This window comes from Rutilus rutilus, assembly GCF_951802725.1.
Source record: "Rutilus rutilus genome assembly, chromosome: 19".
NCBI lineage: Eukaryota > Metazoa > Chordata > Actinopteri > Cypriniformes > Leuciscidae > Rutilus > Rutilus rutilus.
The window spans coordinates 31,259,947-31,279,017 of record NC_140232.1 but is presented as its reverse complement, the minus strand read 5'-3'; the positions used below and the strand labels follow the sequence as shown (position 1 = coordinate 31,279,017).

General features: G+C 35.7%; 2 protein-coding genes across 2 annotated transcripts in view; one reads left to right on the top strand and one right to left on the bottom strand.

Annotated features, from left to right (window-relative positions):
• Positions 1–1,017, bottom strand: part of LOC311278153 (keratin, type II cytoskeletal 8) — a 7,214-nt gene extending 6,197 nt beyond the window's left edge. Inside the window, exon 1 of the mRNA XM_084388775.1 lies at positions 726–1,017. Within this exon, the coding sequence (XP_084244901.1) occupies positions 726–959 (234 nt within the window). The 5' untranslated portion in view covers positions 960–1,017. The remainder of the gene's footprint in view (positions 1–725) is intronic.
• A 1,250-nt stretch (positions 1,018–2,267) lies between these two features.
• Positions 2,268–13,628, top strand: abtb1 (ankyrin repeat and BTB (POZ) domain containing 1). The gene is made up of 12 exons (XM_084388774.1): positions 2,268–2,508; positions 3,517–3,579; positions 3,664–3,719; positions 4,613–4,757; positions 4,837–4,996; positions 7,371–7,416; positions 7,515–7,631; positions 8,011–8,123; positions 8,658–8,756; positions 8,988–9,155; positions 10,768–10,968; positions 12,149–13,628. The coding sequence occupies exons 1-12, from the start codon at positions 2,453–2,455 to the stop codon at positions 12,353–12,355; spliced, it is 1,431 nt and encodes a 476-aa protein (XP_084244900.1). The 5' UTR covers positions 2,268–2,452; the 3' UTR covers positions 12,356–13,628.
• Positions 13,629–19,071: the final 5,443 nt, after the last annotated feature.

Sequence of the window (19,071 nt, the reverse complement as noted above, 5' to 3'; positions counted from 1 at the left end):
TCATACAGTAAGAGTAGAGCTGTAAAATGAATATGGATAGCTCAGTTCATTTGATATTTTGAAAAAGTTTGACTTCATATTGAAATCTCATATTTAGGTTTGGCCAGTCTGAGCATAATTTGAGCCTCTGTTGATATTCTATAGGAGGCACTTGAGATTATTAGAGTCTTTTTCTCAGAAGACTGTTTGTGCTCATTTTTATCTCATTGGCGTCTAGGAGAAACAATTGAGATATTAAATCATTTTGTGATTTTTCTCTCCAACAGGTTATTAATAGATAAAAATGAGAAAGAATTCAAGTAAAAAATTATAAATAAATTAAAATTATTTTTTTATTTCTCCCCTAGTTATCAACACATCTGGCTGCTGGGATTCAGATATGAAAAAAAAAATGAAAAAAAATACAATAAAAAAAAAAAGGATTAAAAAAAACAATTCGTCAAAATGAATAAATATGTATTTCCTACAGTTTGGATTGGCGGTATGGTTCTGTTCTGTTTACCCTAAGGGGGTTATTGCTGCTCTCCCTACTCTTATCCTGGCTGCTGAGATTAAAATAAGAAAAATAAGTATAAATATTAGGCGTACATACAATAAATATCAATATATTCGGTAGTTTTTCATATTTTTCAGGTCCATAAATTTAATTACAAAGCTGACCTTTAACAATCTCAGTGTATTATGAGCAATTATAGCAGCGTAAAGTAGGCAGAGAAATGTCTCACCTTGTCGATGAAGGAGGCAAAGCGATTGTTGAGGATTTTGATCTGTTCTTTCTCCTGGATCCGCACAGCCTGCAGGTCGGGGTCCAGCTGGAGGTCCACGGGGGTCAGAAGACTCGTGTTAACGGACACAGGCTTGATAGGGACCGGTGACACGTTCCCATAACCGAAGTACGAGTTGCCCTGACGGGGGTATGAGCCCACTGAGCGGCTGCTGAAGCCGTTATTAGCGCTCATGGCCAGACAGACAGAGATGGAGAGATGGAGAGGTGTGTTGCAGAAGGAGGACAGGTAAACAGACGCTGGTTCCTGAGAACTCGGCTACTTAATCACTGCTGACAGGTGGGCGTGTTTGTGTATAAATGAGGAGATATACCAGAATTCTTTACTTTGAAAAACCTGTTCAGCCCATTCCCCGTTCAGAGCAAACATACGCACGGACACAAACTGAAATGACAAGCAGAACTACTGTTGTTAACTAACCTAGGCCTACCTTCAAGACAAGAGATCTTTGATTATGACAATTTTTCCTGTTCCCGATTGTCTAAAATATGTGATGGGCTGCAATAATAGGTAAATGTGTGTTTTTTTGTTTTGTTTTACAAGAATTTCTTTATTTAGTGTGATTTTTGGTGTGATTTTCGTGCTATTTGTTCATAAACAATTAGATCATTTAAAGGGGTCATGACATGAGAAATCAAATTTGCATTGATGTTTTGACATATAGGATTCACAGCTTAAAACATCCTCTTCATTATAAACAAAGATGAATATTTGAATCAATATATTTCTGATATACGTCTGTGACGTCACACGGGCAAAAATACATTTGCATATTCCTGCCTCCAGAGCAAGACGATCGACGAATAGATGTACATCATCGCACCATAGCCCCGCCCATTGACATTCAGTCGCTTAACTGCTGATTTGACATTATAAGTGAACCTCAAGGAACATAATAAAATAATAATCCATGCCAAATAATCCATGTCATCATGACCCCTTTAATTAAATGAAACAGTTTCGATTTTTGCTGTGCACATAAAAATACTGAATATTTGTTTCAAAATATATTTTATATGGCCTTTTCTGTTTTTTTTTTATGATGGAAGGCTATGTACACAGTCATGTGATTTAACACAAATTATTATTATTTTTGTCTGCACCATTCAAGCCTCATATTGAGTTTAATGAGAAATTACTTCTCAGCACATTTTAAAATTAATATCTTTAAAAAAAACATTGTTTTTTAGAATTAACTTTTATAATTAACTTTAGCTATTTTAAAAGTTTGTAAATTCTTATATATTTACAATGTATTGTTTCTGAACATATTTTAAATGAATACTTAACTACTAAATCAAATTCTCAAAACAAACGCAATTTTATTTCCTCATTTAGGGTAGCATGCTGAACCATAACATATAATTTGTGTGTGACAAACATGCAGTTCAACGCTGGCGCAACAGTCAGTATATTCCCACACAGTCCATAAGAGGGCGCTGTTGGGACGCACGTAAAACTCAGCTGTACGTACACAAATCTGCTTCCTGTTTACGTTTGCTGAGCACTTTCAGTACGAGAATAGACAGCAGACATCTCGAATCTCACCTGGAAACAGGCTCCGCGTTAGCTTTTCCACAACCGCCTCTGACCGTGTGCCTGTAGCCGATCCTGTCTGTTAGACAGGCCGTTTCAATGCATTTCAGAGAAGCTTTACCGCCGCGCAGATGGACGCCGTTGATCTGTTTTCAAGCTGCAGAAAGGGCGACATTGCCAGAGTGAGGTCAGACAGCTGATGGGTTGTTGTTGTTGTTTTGAAGTTTTTCCATGTGAACACATATCCACGGCCTATTTATTCTATCCTATAAGATATTTTATATGCATATATACAGAGCAAATATACACTACATATAGACTCTGTACCGTTGCATACAAGTCAATATGCACAGCCTACCTAAACTCTAGACTTTGATTTAATTGTAACCAAGTGTGCATGGGCTATATAGTCTATTAGATACAGTAGTCATGCCTTAGTCTTTAGAAATTAATTATGCATTTCTAAACAAAAGTTCATCTCTAGGTATCTAGACACTACATTTGCTTATCTAAAACAACAGTGTTGTCTTTAGAGACTGTATATGCACATGCAACACAATGTGCAAATCCAAGGCATATATAGTGTTTGGATACTGTATATGCCTATCTAAGCAACTGCATGGCATTTATATTATCTAGTATGTGCATTCAGTAGCTACTAGCTAAGATGCTGTTTCATTGCAATATAGAATTACACTTGACTAGCAACTTTGATTGAAATATACGCTTTGCTTGTAACACCATAATATGCCAGGGTTGTTTTTCAGTGTCATTCAGTTGTTTTATTAGTATTTGCAGTAATGTTGTGAAACAGTGAAAGACCCTGTGTGGCCTCAGAATTAGAAGGAAAAGCATGTGAGGGTGACAGATAACATGTCACTGTACTGGCCCACATACAGTAAAGAATTGCTGTACTTAGTCTTTTCTAAGTACAGATTTCTTAAAGAGATAGTTCACCCAAAAATGAAAATTCTGTCATAATTTACTCACCCTCATGTTGTTCCAAAACCTGTATGAGTTTCTTTCTTCTGTTGAACACATAAGAAGATATTTTAAAGAAAAATATGACAATTTTCATTTTAGGGTGAACTATTCCTTTAAAGCTGTGTGTATGTGATTCTCTCAATTATTATGTTGGTTGGTTATAATGTATCTGTTCACTGCTTCTTCTGTTGACATTTTTCATCTTCTCCAGATACCTGGTTGAACAAAGAGATGTAGAGCTGAACATCAGAGATAAGTGGGACAGCACACCTCTGTAAGACTGCTTGCTTATTTCCATTGACTGTCTGTCGTGTCTGTTTTGATGAAGCCACTGATATCTTTCTGTCTTTGTCTTTAGGTATTATGCATGTCTCTGTGGACATGAAGAGCTGGTGCAGTATCTGCTCGCCAACGGTAAATGCTAGAACGATTATTCATAACTAACCAGGGAGTTGTAATCTGCTCTGTATAGTGAGATTTTAATGATTAGGATACAAAATAAAGCCTGAAACTATGGAAGCTTGTTCCCGCCACGTAATAAAAAAAGGTAATTCCGACTTTTAATCTGCTGACTTTTTTCTCCAAAGTTTATATCTTGCAATTCTGACTTTATAACTAAGCTCACAATAAGCAATTGTGAGTTTACATCTGATAAAAAGTTATAATTGCAGGATGTAAAATATACAGGATATATACCCTCGGTTTCACAGATGAAGCTTATGTCTAGTCCCAGACTAAAATGCATGTTTGAGCTGTTTTAACTGAAAGCAACTTGTTTTGACATTGTTTTGTCTCAAGATGCACATCAGTAATGTGTTTTTCTAAGGCGTTTATAAAAGATACTTAAATGTCCTTATTGAACTAAGCTCTAATTCTGGCTTAATCTAAACCCTGTCTGTGAAACCAGACCATAAACTTTATGTATCTCACAATTCTGACATTATAATTCCCAGTTGCTACTGTGAGTTCATATCTCAAACTCGCGATTGTGAAAAAAGTCAGAATTGTGATTTTTATTTCTCAGAATTATGACTTTTTTTCTCAGAATTGTGAGGAAAAAAGTAAAAAAAAAATTTTTAAACTTTTTAATTATTTATTCCATGGCGGAAACAAGTTTCCATATAAACCCATCAAAAACGTTCAGGTGGTAAAACAAAATTAAATTTTACTTAAATTAAATAATAGGTCTGCTTTAAAAGGTCACAGCAGGAAAAAATTAATTTTGTGTCCTTAATAAAAACATTTAAGAATTGCACCATACGTTTTACTGATATTTGTGTAAGTGCATTACATCTTTGTTGTGGCAGGAGCAAAGTGTGAGGCGAACACATTTGACGGCGAGCGCTGTCTGTACGGAGCGCTGAGCGACCCCATCCGCCGCCTGCTCAAAGAGTACAAGCGCATCACAGCGAAGGCCATGCAGAGAGACTACTACGACCAGTTCCTGCAGACGTGAGGACTATAAACACACACAAACAAAACCCAAACCACAGTCACTTTCACAAACTGACTGCTGCTTTCCCCATCGTAGGCTTTTGGAGCAGGGTAACTACAGTGACGTGACGTTTATGGTGCACGGTGAGATGTTCAAGGCCCACCGGTGTATCTTGAGTGCCCGATCTGAATACTTTGCTCACATGCTGGAGACCAAGTGGAAGGGCAAGAGTGCGATCGCACTCAAACATCCACTGGTAGGCGCTGTTTGACTGCACAAACATTCCAATTTCTATTCATCCTGATTCTATTCATCCTGCCTGGAGCTGGGTGATTATAGATTACTACACTAAAACTCAAACTACAACCATAAAAACAAAAGTGTTTCTTGAAATAAACGTTATATGAAATAAAATTAAATATACGGTATATAAAAAAATAAATAAAATTCAGCTAGTTGCCAAGGCATTCATTTAGTTTAACTTGATGTACTCAAATAACAAAAAATTATATTAAGTAAGGGATAATGTAGAGCGAGGCAGTTGTTGGTGTATATACAACCCCTTCAGGCTGATTCAAGACCTGATTCAGTCCTGATTAGCCTGTCAGGGTTGTATTCGCTATAACAACTGCCTCGCTCTACATTATCCCGCTTATTACATAGCTAACTACCAAATAAATCAATAATTTGACACAAAATATTGATTTAAAAAGGAGTTTATTGCTTCCGCTAAAGAAAATAGTCCGTTCCGTCTCTACGGTTAGAATCCTGCGTCCATAGCAACGCTCTGTTTTTCATGGCAACGGTGTGTTATACTTAGCAGCGGTCTGTTATCAAGAAATAACAGACCGCATTCTACATTAGAATTCAACCAAGCCATGTAATAATAATTAATAAAAACTCTTTAGGCATTTAAAAATTGACACAAATACACAAAACATTTCTAAAACTTTATCTGAAATTAAAACGGAAAATTTGAAAATAAAAACTGATTCAAAATATTAATAAAAATTATAAAAGTATCTCAATGAGACTAAAATAACACTGGCCTGTAGTTTGTGAGATCATGTCAAAGGTGTTCTAATTATGCATAGCATTACACTCTTTCATACCTGTATGAAAACTATATGTTTTATAAAAGTACACTCACCTAAAGGATTATTAGGAACACCATACTAATACTGTGTTTGACCCCCTTTTGCCTTCAGAACTGCCTTAATTCTACGTGGCATTGATTCAACAAGGTGCTGAAAGCATTCTTTAGAAATGTTGGCCCATATTGATAGGATAGCATCTTGCAGTTGATGGAGATTTGTGGGATGCACATCCAGGGCACGAAGCTCCCGTGCCACCACATCCCAAAGATGCTCTATTGGGTTGAGATCTGGTGACTGTGGGGGCCATTTTAGTACAGTGAACTCATTGTCATGTTCAAGAAACCAATTTGAAATGATTCGAGCTTTGTGACATGGTGCATTATCCTGCTGGAAGTAGCCATCAGAGGATGGGTACATGGTGGTCATAAAGGGATGGACATGGTCAGAAACAATGCTCAGGTAGGCCGTGGCATTTAAACGATGCCCAATTGGCACTAAGGGGCCTAAAGTGTGCCAAGAAAACATCCCCCACACCATTACACCACCACCACCAGCCTGCACAGTGGTAACAAGGCATGATGGATCCATGTTCTCATTCTGTTTACGCCAAATTCTGACTCTACCATCTGAATGTCTCAACAGAAATCGAGACTCATCAGACCAGGCAACATTTTTCCAGTCTTCAACTGTCCAATTTTGGTGAGCTCGTGCAAATTGTAGCCTCTTTTTCCTATTTGTAGTGGAGATGAGTGGTACCCAGTGGGGTCTTCTGCTGTTGTAGCCCATCCGCCTCAAGGTTGTGCGTGTTGTGGCTTCACAAATGCTTTGCTGCATACCTCGGTTGTAACGAGTGGTTATTTCAGTCAAAGTTGCTCTTCTATCAGCTTGAATCAGTCGGCCCATTCTCCTCTGACCTCTAGCATCAACAAGGCATTTTCGCCCACAGGACTGCCGCATACTGGATGTTTTTCTCTTTTCACACCATTCTTTGTAAACCCTAGAAATGGTTGTGCGTGAAAATCCCAGTAACTGAGCAGATTGTGAAATACTCAGACCGGCCCGTCTGGCACCAACAACCATGCCACGCTCAAAATGGCTTAAATCACCTTTCTTTCCCATTCTGACATTTAGTTTGGAGTTCAGGAGATTGTCTTGACCAGGACCACACCCCTAAATACATTGAAGCAACTGCCATGTGATCGGTTGATTAGATAATTTCATTAATGAGAAATTGAACAGGTGTTCCTAATAATCCTTTAGGTGAGTGTATATGTACTTTTGGAAGTGTCATTTTCCTGACTAATAAGTTGTACCACCTTCTTGTCATTTAGTATTAAACATGAAAGTGTATGTTCATAGTTTTTTCAGAGAGTGTTAATGCCAGTGTTCACATCTTGTGCTGCTTTAATTATCTTCTCCCTAGGGTTGTGTTAAATTAAGAAGCAGCTCTCTTATAACCTTTTACATCACCAGCATGCTTCAAACTTTCATGATCCTAATGTGTCCATTTCAATTTCCTTTTTTTTTTTTCAGGTCAATCCTGCTGCATTTGGTGCAATCATGCAGTATTTCTACACCGGTGAGCGTCAGACCAAGACCGAGAGTTAAGTTAGCAATCTTCTTCCAGACGCTTTTTTTTTTCTTCTCACCCTGTGCTACCCTTTTTTTTTTTTTCAGGTCGTTTGGACATAGATGTGAATTACGTGGAGGATTGCAAGCGCTTGGCGAAACAGTGCAAGATCAGCGAGCTGATTGAGGAGCTGGAAGTGAAGTGCAAACAGGTTTATGAGTTTGGTGAGGAACCACACAACAGTGAAACTGTTAAGCTAATTTGAAACTCGTAAACTAAAGTACCTGTTGTACAGTCAAGCTGTCATTTTGAAAGAAAAAAAATTAGCTACACTGCAAACTACCAATAAAAAGTTGCTGTTGTTTTTGAAAGAAGTCTCTTCTGTTCACCCCTGCCCTTAAACATTAAATAATGTTAATCTATTTAACAGTTAAAACAGTGCAATAATAGCAGAAGAATTGCATTTTGTTACAAATTTTTCTAAAAAACTGTCATTTGAGGACTTTTTTTTTTTTTTTTAACTGTTTAGTTATGATTTGGTAACTCAGTTGTTTCATTGCAGTGAAGCATCTGATCAACCCTCTCTCTCTCTGTCTCTGTCAGTGTCTAATAAGCCCGGGACGTGTGTGAAGGTGTTGACACTGGATCCTCATGACTTTCAGCTGCAGGATGGAATGGCTCTGCTGGCTGACAGCGCACTTCCCGCTGAGCTCAGGGTGAGAGGACGCACACACACGCTTACCTTTATCAGGAGTTCAGCTCTCACTTTCAACACCTATAGCCTCTTATCACCAGGGTGAAGATTCAGGCCAGTTTTGTAATTATGGGATGTGTGGTTGCCTAGCAACTGCTGGTTAAAATAGTTAGTTCCTCATCACAGAAATAAATTACATTTTAAAATATTTTTATATATTATAATATGTTAATATTTCACAATATCATTGTTTTTTTGGGGCATTTTTGATCTAATAAATGCAGCCTTGGTGAGCAGAAGAGACTTCTTTTCTTTTCTTTTCTTTTCTTTTCTTTTCTTTTCTTTTCTTTTCTTTTCTTTTCTTTTCTTTTCTTTCTTACCGACCACAAACATTTGAACGGTCTTGTTTATAAGTGTGCAAGAATGTTGAGCTGCAGTATTATAGACTAAAGTCAACCACTCCTGTTTAATGAAAAAGTCAGATTTTCACATATAGATTATTTCTATACTCTGCTTGCAGTGATATTTTGTTTGATATCTGCCGTTTGATTTTTAGGTTGGATACGGTCAGCTTCCTTTCGATCTAACTGACAGCTTTCCGAGTTATCCTGATATCTGTTTCCGGGTGGAGGGCAATGACTTTCTGTGTCATAAGGTCAGTGTTTTGTAATACTGATAATCATAATCCCTGGTTGTTGTATTTGGGACGGCATTAGTTGCAACCCAAATGCAAATGAAGACATCAGTGTAATGTCTGTCTTTAGTTATATTTTTAATCACTTAGAATCGATTATTAGAATGACAGTTGTGCTTTAATGTTCTATTTGTGGTTGATTAAAAAGGGCATTTTTGCAGATTAAATGTGTGTGTGTGTGTGTGTACGCAGGCGTTTTTCTGTGGTCGTAGTGATTATTTTAAAGCGCTGATGGAGGATCATTTCTGCGAGGGTGAAACTCTACAGGCTCATCCCAGTATTCCCGTCATCACCCTTCACGATGTGTCTCACGATTTGTTTACAAGAATCCTTTACTACATCTACAGTGACAACACTCAGGTACACACACACACACATGTGCAATAAACACTACACACAATCAAGACATGTCTCAACAGATGCTGAACATTTTCTATTTACCGAACGCTTCTAAATACAAGTTTCGAGTAGTTCTAGCATAAAACAAACTGATATTTATTAGTGTTGTTGTTATCATTAAAATAGAAATATTATATATGAAAAACTTAATCTAAAAAAAAAAAATCTTGCCAACTAACTGAAGGTGTAAGTTGTACTAAAATGACTAAAAGTGAAATAAAAATGAATTAAAACTAAATAAATAAATATATTTATTTACAAAAGCACAACTCGCATAATAAACAGAGTGAAATACTTGGATGCTGATGTTTAGACGTCACCTACGGGCAAAAACCAGTTTTTTTTTTAATATAGTCTTTATTGTATTTTCCAGTTTATTGATTTGCATGTAAATCGGGTTATTTCAATAAACTGATTTTACGTAGTTATCAGCGTATTGTTGTGCATATAAACGTGCTCTCAAAAAATGCAGACCAAGAGCTGAAGAGTAATATTCAGAGAAAAATGTGTTTTTAAGAGGTTTTTGAAAGAAAGAAGGTAGGATGCTTGACGTATGTCTTGAGGTAGAGCATTACACAACCTGGGAGATGTAACACTAAGACCTGGCACCCATAGGGACCCAACTAAATTTAGGAGTCATTAGCAATCCCGCACTAGAAGATCTTAAGGAACGAACGGGCAGGAGGTTGAAGTAGATCAGATGAAGGACCAAGGTTATGAAGAGCTTTGTGCGTGAGGGTTAGCACCTTGAAGATTATGCGTAAGGAAACCGGAAGAATTGGAGTAATGTGCTCGTTCTTTCTTGTGAGAGAAATCAAACGGGCTGCAGAGTTTTGATCATGTTGTAATCGTTTGATGTTTTTAGCTGAAAGGCCATGAATATGCGAGTTACAGTATTCAAAGTAAGATGTGACAAAGGAATGTATGACAGTTTCAGGTTTCCTGCTGACTAGAAGATCGAATACGAGAGATATTACCACCTTACCAATGTGAGCAGTAAATGAGAGAGTGGAATCAAGAAGTACAGCAAGTACACCAAACTCACTATCCAAGTCTAAGTTTGGACACAACAGATTTAGAACCAATCAGTGATGGATGGATAGACTGACTTTATTAATCCCACACTGGGGAAATGCACCTATTACAGCATCTCCACAACAAAAAAAAACAAGTACGGAAAAACACATTGAAAAAAAATATAATAAGTGCTACATAGTGTCGTTACTGCAATTAAAGAGTTTAATTGCTGTTGGAAGGAAGAGCCTGCGTTACCTCCGTTTTGTCTGAGGTAAATTTAAGGTGATTTGCCTTCAGCCAAAGCTTAAGTTCCTTAATGCAAATTGTTAACCCAGGAGGAGGAAACACTTTGACCTTAAACCGTCGTAATATACCGTAGGTTTCCACTCTCTCTTTAAAGTCCTTTTAAGGCAAGTCATATCATTTAGATGCTGATAATGCCCCTGACAACAATGGTATCATAAATAGTACTTGTTTAGCTGAAATCATGTTAACCAGCTTGATAAATGCTTCAGTGTCAGATGTGCTAAGTGAAGCCTCTGCCACTGTTTTCCAGCTCTCTCACGAGAACGTGTATGAGGTCCTGTGTGTGGCCGACATGTACCTGTTGCCGGGTCTGAAGCGTCTGTGTGGCAGAACTCTGGCCGCGCTGCTCAATGAGGAGAACGTGCTGCACATGTGGAAGACGGCAGAACTGTTCCGGCTCTCGCGTCTGGAGGACCAGTGCACAGAATACATGGCCAAGATCATCGAGCGGGTACGGCACGTACAGCAGCTGTGTGTTCGTTCACGGTTATGCTGCGTTTGTGCTTATCAAAATTCACATTATTTACATTCATAATGAATGTCCCTGGTGTTATTGTGGCCCGCTCATCCATTTGAATATTATTGTAAAAAAACAATTCTATAAATATATTATATATTTTATATTAATGTAAAAATGAATTATATAATATAAAATAATTTATTTGAGATAATTATACATTTATATGAAAATATTTTGTAATATTATTATAACATATTTGTAAATATACAAATAAATGTAGTATAAAAATAATAATAATGTATGTTTGTACATTTATATTTATATAATATAAATATATAAAAATATAATATTATTATAAAAAATAAGTATAAAAATTTGTTATTTAATATAGAAATAATATTTGATTTTATATAAAAATATAAATGTATGTTTATATAATATAAAAATAGTTTCTTGTATTTTTAAATCTAAATATAAAAATACATTTTATTATAATATATTAAAAATATTTATATAATACAAATTTAAATTGCATTTAAAATATAACTATATAAAAATATTTTGAAATATAAAACATTTATTATTCAATATACAAACTATATCTTTTTTATAAATAAACATTTGTAGTTATAATATATATATATATATATATATATATATATATATATATATATATATATATAAAATTATACATTTATATTAATACATAATAAAAAGTTCAATATTTTTTAATGCTATTATAACATTTTTATAAAATGTAAATATAAAAAATAATTAAATATTTTATATACATTTATATTATTTGTTAATAAAAAATAATATTTTATACAAAAAATGTTTTATTTTTCATATATATATATATATATAATTTTTTTAAGTGTAACAACTTCCACCTGATGGATAAAATTAAGTCCTGCCCTGTTTCCTGCTTATTATTCAGTTTCACTGGGAAATATGTTACAATTAAATGTTAAATGTGTTATGAAATATGAAAGTCATGTTTTAACTATTTTCAACATGAATTAATCCTGATGACAAAAATACCATATAATACTCAGGATTAAATTCAGTTTCTTAGAACTGTTTTCTGCTCTAGAAGCCTTATTATAAAACATTTGCATATACATTTTTTGGAAGATTTTGCTCAGAAAGGAAGTCATGTTTGTTTCAGCTGGTGGAAAGGCCAGAGTTTGCCGATATGATCAGAGAGGATGCTGGGAACGTGGCGGCCAGACAGGAAACTGATTCCATCCCTCTGGTGGACGAGATCCGGTTCCACATCGCCAGTAACGTTCAGACGTACAGCGAAATCGAGGAAGCCAACCAGAAACTCAGCGCCCTGGAGCTTCTGCTGGCCAGCATTGGGCTGGAGTGCTGAAAACAAAAAGGAACTTGAGGTCGGGAGGGAGCGGGACGCTGAATGATTTATAAAATGCTTTACATGCACAAATACTCTGTAGCAAACTAGCATCACATTAGCAGTACCAAACTAATATGGTCGATTTTAACCAAAAACACACTTGCAGATGCGTCATATTGCAGTGGCCTGTTGTGATTTAGTGAAGCTTCCTTTATTTAGTTCTTCCTTTTGATTTCCATGAACGAACGAACTCACTCCAGAGAGATAAAAGCTTGACATTTTGATTTTCACGACAGTGAGTGTCGCGTTTCAGTTGATATTAGCGTTCTTCATGACGTTCGGGCATATACTGTTCGTTCTTCCAGATGTAGCAGAATATTGAACTGACTCTACAGGAAACTTGTTGTGAAGTGTTGTGGATGCAGAGTCAAAACAATAATAAATAATAAATAGGTTTAGCTGTTACATCGCTGAACATGATTTGAGTCAATATTTAATCAAAGATGAGGCCATTTCCTTCGGAAAGAAAGATTTTATTTATGCATTTATGAATAGGAGTGCATAGAACATGGTCGGAAGAATCTGAAAGTGTTTCGAAAGGTGTTGTCATGATAGGACTGACAGTTACACAGTCGTGCATATTTGATCCGAGAATTGAATTACAAAAGGATTTCACTTGTTTTCTCTGGTGTTTGTGTGACAGCGCCATTTGTTAAAGCAAATGATTATTTATGCCTCTAAATGTGCGTTCACTCACAAATGCATCTTCCAGCACTGATATAGAAGTTTCTCTGCTTTGCACCCACAGGAAAGACTTCTGTTAATGTGCATGCAATATTTGCATTTAATATCAATATTATAATCAGGAAACGTGCTCCTAAACCTGACTGTCTTTAATCTTTCTCAACCTAAACATTTTTTCTTGTGCTTTTCTTTTCCCTGCATTGCATTGCTTTTATTTTATTTTATTTTTATTTTATTTTATGCAGGTCTTAAAGTGACATGTCTACACGATGTGGTTTAAATCATCAGCATTATCCTTTGCTCATTTTCATAGCAGCACTTGAGTTTGTGTGTGTGTTTGTGTTACTGAACTGGGTGCTCAGGAGAATATCCCACAAGTAAGACTTGTGTATGAACATTCATAAATGTCAAAGTCATGAAATATCCATTTATGATCGGATGCGTTGGCATTGCAGATTCCTTTCATATGATTTATGGGTGGGATACTGTGACTGAATGAGATGTACTGTACATAGGTGAGAAAAAATAAATATTATTTAATAATGTATTACTTGTGGCTGTTTGATTTGACTTTACAAAAGTATTTCTCTGCACACTGAAATCTGAAATCGCATACTTACTATACAGTTGGCGAAAAAAACAATATGTGACAAAAGAAGTATGTCCCAAATTCACAATACTCATAAAACAGTAGGTAAAAAGTACCCAGATAAACTACTATTTCTGGTGAGATCCTGAAGTGTGCATACGATGGACGCTTTACAATCCCATGAGGCCACGGGAGAGGATTTGTGAATGGAGGTGAAGCGACGCAACTGACGCCGGTAGGTCACATGATAATGACAACATGGCGAATGTACATCCAGATTACATTTAAACTACAGTACCAGTCAAAAGTTTGGAAACACTACTATTTTTAATGCTTTTGAAAGAAGTCTCTTATGCTCATCAAGCCTGCAGTTAAAAACAAAAAAAACAGTAATATTATGAAATATTATTACAATTTAAAATAATGGTTCTCTTTTTTAATATACTTTGAAATGTAATTTATTTTTGTGATGCAAAGCTGAATTTTCATCAGCAAGTACTCCAGTCTTTGGTGTCTTATGATCCTTCAGAAATCATTCTAATATGCTGATTTATGATCAATGTTGGAAACAGTTGTGCTGCTTAATATTTTTTTATAACCTGAGAGACTTTTTTCAGGATTATTTGATGAATAAAAAGTTTAAAAGAACTGTATTTATTTAGAATAGAAATCTTTTGTAACAATATACACTACCGTTCAAAAGTTTGGGAACAATAACTATTTTTTTTTAAAGAAATTAGTACTTTAATTCAACAAGAATGCGTTAAATTGATAAAAGGTGATGGTAACGATTTATATTGTTAGAAATGTTTTTATTTTGAATAAATGCTGTTTTTATGAATAAATGCTGTTAACGTTTTACTCATCAATGAATCCTGAAAAAAGTTTTCCAAAAAAATATATTAAACAGCACAACTGTTTCCATCATTGATAATAACTGAGTATCAAATTATCATATTAGAATGATTTCTGAAGGATCATAAGACACCAAAGACTGGAGTACTTGCTGATGAAAATTCAGCTTTGCATCACAAAAATAAATTACATTTTAAAGTATATTAAAAAAGAGAACCATTATTTTAAATTGTAATAATATTTCATAATACATAACTGCAGGCTTGATGAGCATAAGAGACTTCTTGCAAAAGCATTAAAAATAGTAGTGTTTCCAAACTTTTGACTGGTACTGTATATAGAACTTTTTTTCTTTTTTTTAGCAATCATGAAGTAATTACTTATTCAAAATAATTACCTACTTAAGAGAGTATGCTATTCTGGACGGAGCCTGTGTTTTCTGTCCTGTGCTGGTTCATTGTGTTTTTTTTTTGTGTGTGTTTTTTAATAAATTACTTTAAAAAAAGGTTAACATGAACTAACAATAAACAATACTTTTACAGCATTCATTAATCTCAACATTTACTAAAACATTTTTAAGATCAAAAGTTGCATGTGTTAACATTAGTTAAGGCTCTGTGAACAATGGTCGATAAATGCTGTGTAAATATATTACTCATTGTTAGGTAATTCATTAAGTAATATTAACAGACCTTATTGTGTAAAGTGTTACCAATATTTCTTCATTTTTATGTCAATATTTATTGATTTTTGTCCTGCAGGAGGCGCTAAGTATTAGTGCAGGACTCAAACAGGGATCATAATTTCACTGAAGGACAAGCGTTGTTTTAAACGATAACTTTTAGTCATTGTCTTAAATATTATCTGGTTTGCATCACACGTTTATGTTATATAAAGAGTCATATCAAATGTTTCGTAACTGAATGTTCCTAAAGTGCGTCTAGCAGGATTGCCATTGTTTTTAATCAGCTCATAGCGATAAAGACATATCTTTAACGCATTTGTTTTTGCCAGGGACGAAATGTGGAGATAGCATAGAACAACGTAGAAATTGTCCCCTCCCATTTATTATAGCTTATAAACCTCTGAAAACCCATTTTAAATTCTCGTTTGCTGGAGTTTGGTACTTGTCAAAGGATGGCACGAAGCTTCATGTTTCTCCAGGCAACAGGAGGCAGAATTACCATGACAACCGACTCATGTGAAGGATGAAGGCCTATCAGTGCAGCATTGCGTTTCTCTGACATCTATCATATAAGAACGGTGTGTGTTTGTGTGACTCAGATCCCTGAGTCACACTCGATAGAGACATGCCATGAATCTGTAACTAACCAGGCAGCGGTTGATCTTTAATGTGAGGATACTAACTGCAGACCTACAGTAGTTACTAACTACTGTAGGTCTGCAGTGATCTCACACACCGCTCGGTTTAAACCTAACGTTACACCCACTAAGATCTCAGAACCAGTACAACTCCCACTTCACCCACAGCACTCGCTGAGGTACAGCCAGATCTGATGATGTAATCTCCCATCATGTGTTTTGATCAGGAGGAACAATAAAACACCAAACGCTCTAGTCAAGCCGAGGAAGGCAATGCTTGTAAAATATGCTTATTTTTTTGTCTTTTGGCTCACCGTATAAACTAGATGAGTAAAGTTTGATGACAAACTTTGATGTTGACTGGACAAAGCCAGGTCTGAAAGTTTAAAAGAACTTTGAACAGCTTGACCTTTGAAAGTTTTAGCACATTGATGGCACGAATTAACATGTTGCTAGCATGATTTAGCACTTCGTTAAAGTGAATTAGCATTCTGCTAGCATGAAAAAGTAGCATGTTGCTAGCATGTTTTTGAATGTTGTTTGAATGTTGCAGCATTTTACAATATATTCAAATATAAAACAGTTATTTTAAATTATAATAATATTTCACAATATTACTGTTTTTCAATGTATTTTTACTGTGTTTTTGTATTTTTTTTTTATCAAAGAAATGCTGCCTTGTAAGAGAAAAAACTTCTTTTTTTAAAAAAATCTTACAAACCCAAAACATTTGAACGGTAGTGCATGTGGTATTCTTCATTTTTAGGAGTTTTAATTTGTCCAAATACTTCTTGGAATCACTGATCAAAGCAGGGTTGTAGATTTGTTGGGTTTCTCTAAGCCTGCTAGAGTATTTGTGTCAGCTGAAGTTTCCCTTGCACAAAATTACCATGGTAACCATGTTTTCTGCCAAAATGAAAGGAGAATGGCATGCAGGTCAAAGTCTGACAAGTAGGCAAATATCCTACTCAGATATTAAACAAATATATTCGGAGTGTTGCATGTATGTTCTCCAGCAGTTTAGCGTGGGTTATATAAACAATGGCTATGTTAATTTAACACCGGGAGTTTTGCTGTGATATTGATGTTTCCACGGGCAGAAAACTGAGCATTCAGAGCATCACATGTTTCCCACACGTAACAAGTAACCTTTTCAACTAATCTTACAGTGGAAATCATTCAGCATTATCATAAATATCAAGTCACTCAATAAAATACTGTGGGTCAAAAACAGTCGCACATATGTACACACATTTACATTTTCATTTACAACTAGTTTTAATCTGTACATTTTCTGTTTTATAGGTTTAATCACACATTTGTACCCCTGGGAATTACTTTTTTAGAGTGTTTCCAGGAATGAGGCCTATTTCCTGCTGCGATCACAGCATTGTTGGAAAATTGGTGAGGCTTAGTTCTCCTGCATTGTTTAAATCAAGGGCAGCATGTGTTGGTCATGTGTACACTCTTAGAAAAAAAGGTTTAGTGTGGTTCAAAACACAACTCAAGGGTTCTTAACGCAATTTTAAAGAACCAGAAAGGTTCTATATTGGGAGAAATTTCTTAAAAGGGTTCTATTATGCTTTTTACATTTTTAACTTTCTTTACTGTGTAATGTTGCTGCTTGAGCATGAAAAAGGTCCTTGAAAAAAAGGCTTTGAAAAAGGTCACTCCAAAAGGAGTTTTTCTCTAACGAACACATCACAATATTCCTCATTTAAATAATTCCCACATGCACAAAAAAGGGGCGTGGCCTGGTTGAGTTGAATAGTTGCTGCATCCCAATTTGCATATTATCCGTCCTAAACATATAGAGTCCTAAATAGCATTCGAAATGAGAATTAGTGTGTCCCAAATTGTAGTATTTTATTCCAAAGATACCCGGATGCCTACTTTTTCCAGTTAGAATCTGAAGTGCAGATCCGTGCTGCCCACAACCCTTTGCGCATTGGACGAGGATTCGATTAGAACTACAAATACGAATAAAAAGTGTTAAAAAACAAACATGGAGGATGTGCGAGAATGACAGTTAGAGAGGTTTAGATAAAGGGGTTTGAGTGATTAAGATTCAGTATCTAACCTGATGAAAAGATATTTATTCAGTGTTATCCACCATGTACTTTTGTAAAGATACATTTGGCAATTCACTTTTAAATGCATCATATTCATTATGCAAATTGCAAACGCATGAGGAGAGTTCTCCGCATGAAAGACCCACGACTGGCAGATCAATGTGCGACTACATTTCTCTACGAAACGGTAGGAAATTAAATTGAATTGAATGTGGAGGATTTGAAATGTGACAAGATGATTGACAGGGCAGTTTAGAGTGACAGGAAGCATGTAACTAGCGACAGAGCTGTCCTTTAAATTAGTTTGTTCCAAAGCTTGCCTACTTTTCTGCTATACACTCAAAAGTATGTACTTTTTCTTCACAAAAACAGTACATACTTTTAGGGCATAGTAGCCTATAAGTAGGCGAATTGGGACGCAGCAAGTGTTTTGAAACCTGGTTGAAACTCACAGTTATGGTAAGGGACGTGACATTTCCCAAACATGCTTGAAGCGGTTGACCAATCTCAACACACTAGTGAAGCCGGCCAATCAGAGCAGAGTTTTTTTGGAAGGAGGGGCTTCATAGAGAGAGGAACTAAACTGAACGTTACTGACAGACTGGGACGAGAGGAGCTGCAACAATAGGCTCGTTTCCATAACAGATTTGCGCAAAACTTTTGCGATTTTTTTTCTAAATGTCGACAAAAAACTATTGCGAAATTACAGCGTTTCCATTAACCGATGTTATGCGACTAAAACTTATTTTTTTCCTCTCGCGATAAATCATTCCAAAAATCATGGCAACGGATGTTGGTAGGTTTATGTATATCCCAGCCACTGCACTGGGATTACCCAATCATTAATGGCAAGGAAAGACCCTTATACTTGTGAGCGGCACATATGAGGTGTTTCTGGGTGTTTCTCCCTCATATCTGCTTCGAGGTCTTGATTGTGGCATTTCTTTGAGGTTTAGAATCCAGTATTCCCGTAATTCTTTTGTCTTTTATGAATTTAATAAAGAACTCTGTCTCATATTCTGTTCAAACATACCGCGTCATCAACGTCAGGTGACCTGTAAATGCGCAAAAACTCATGCGAGTGTAAAAACTTTTTTGCGATAAATGGGAGTTTCCATTGGGCGTATTTTCAATTTAAATTTCAAATTAGT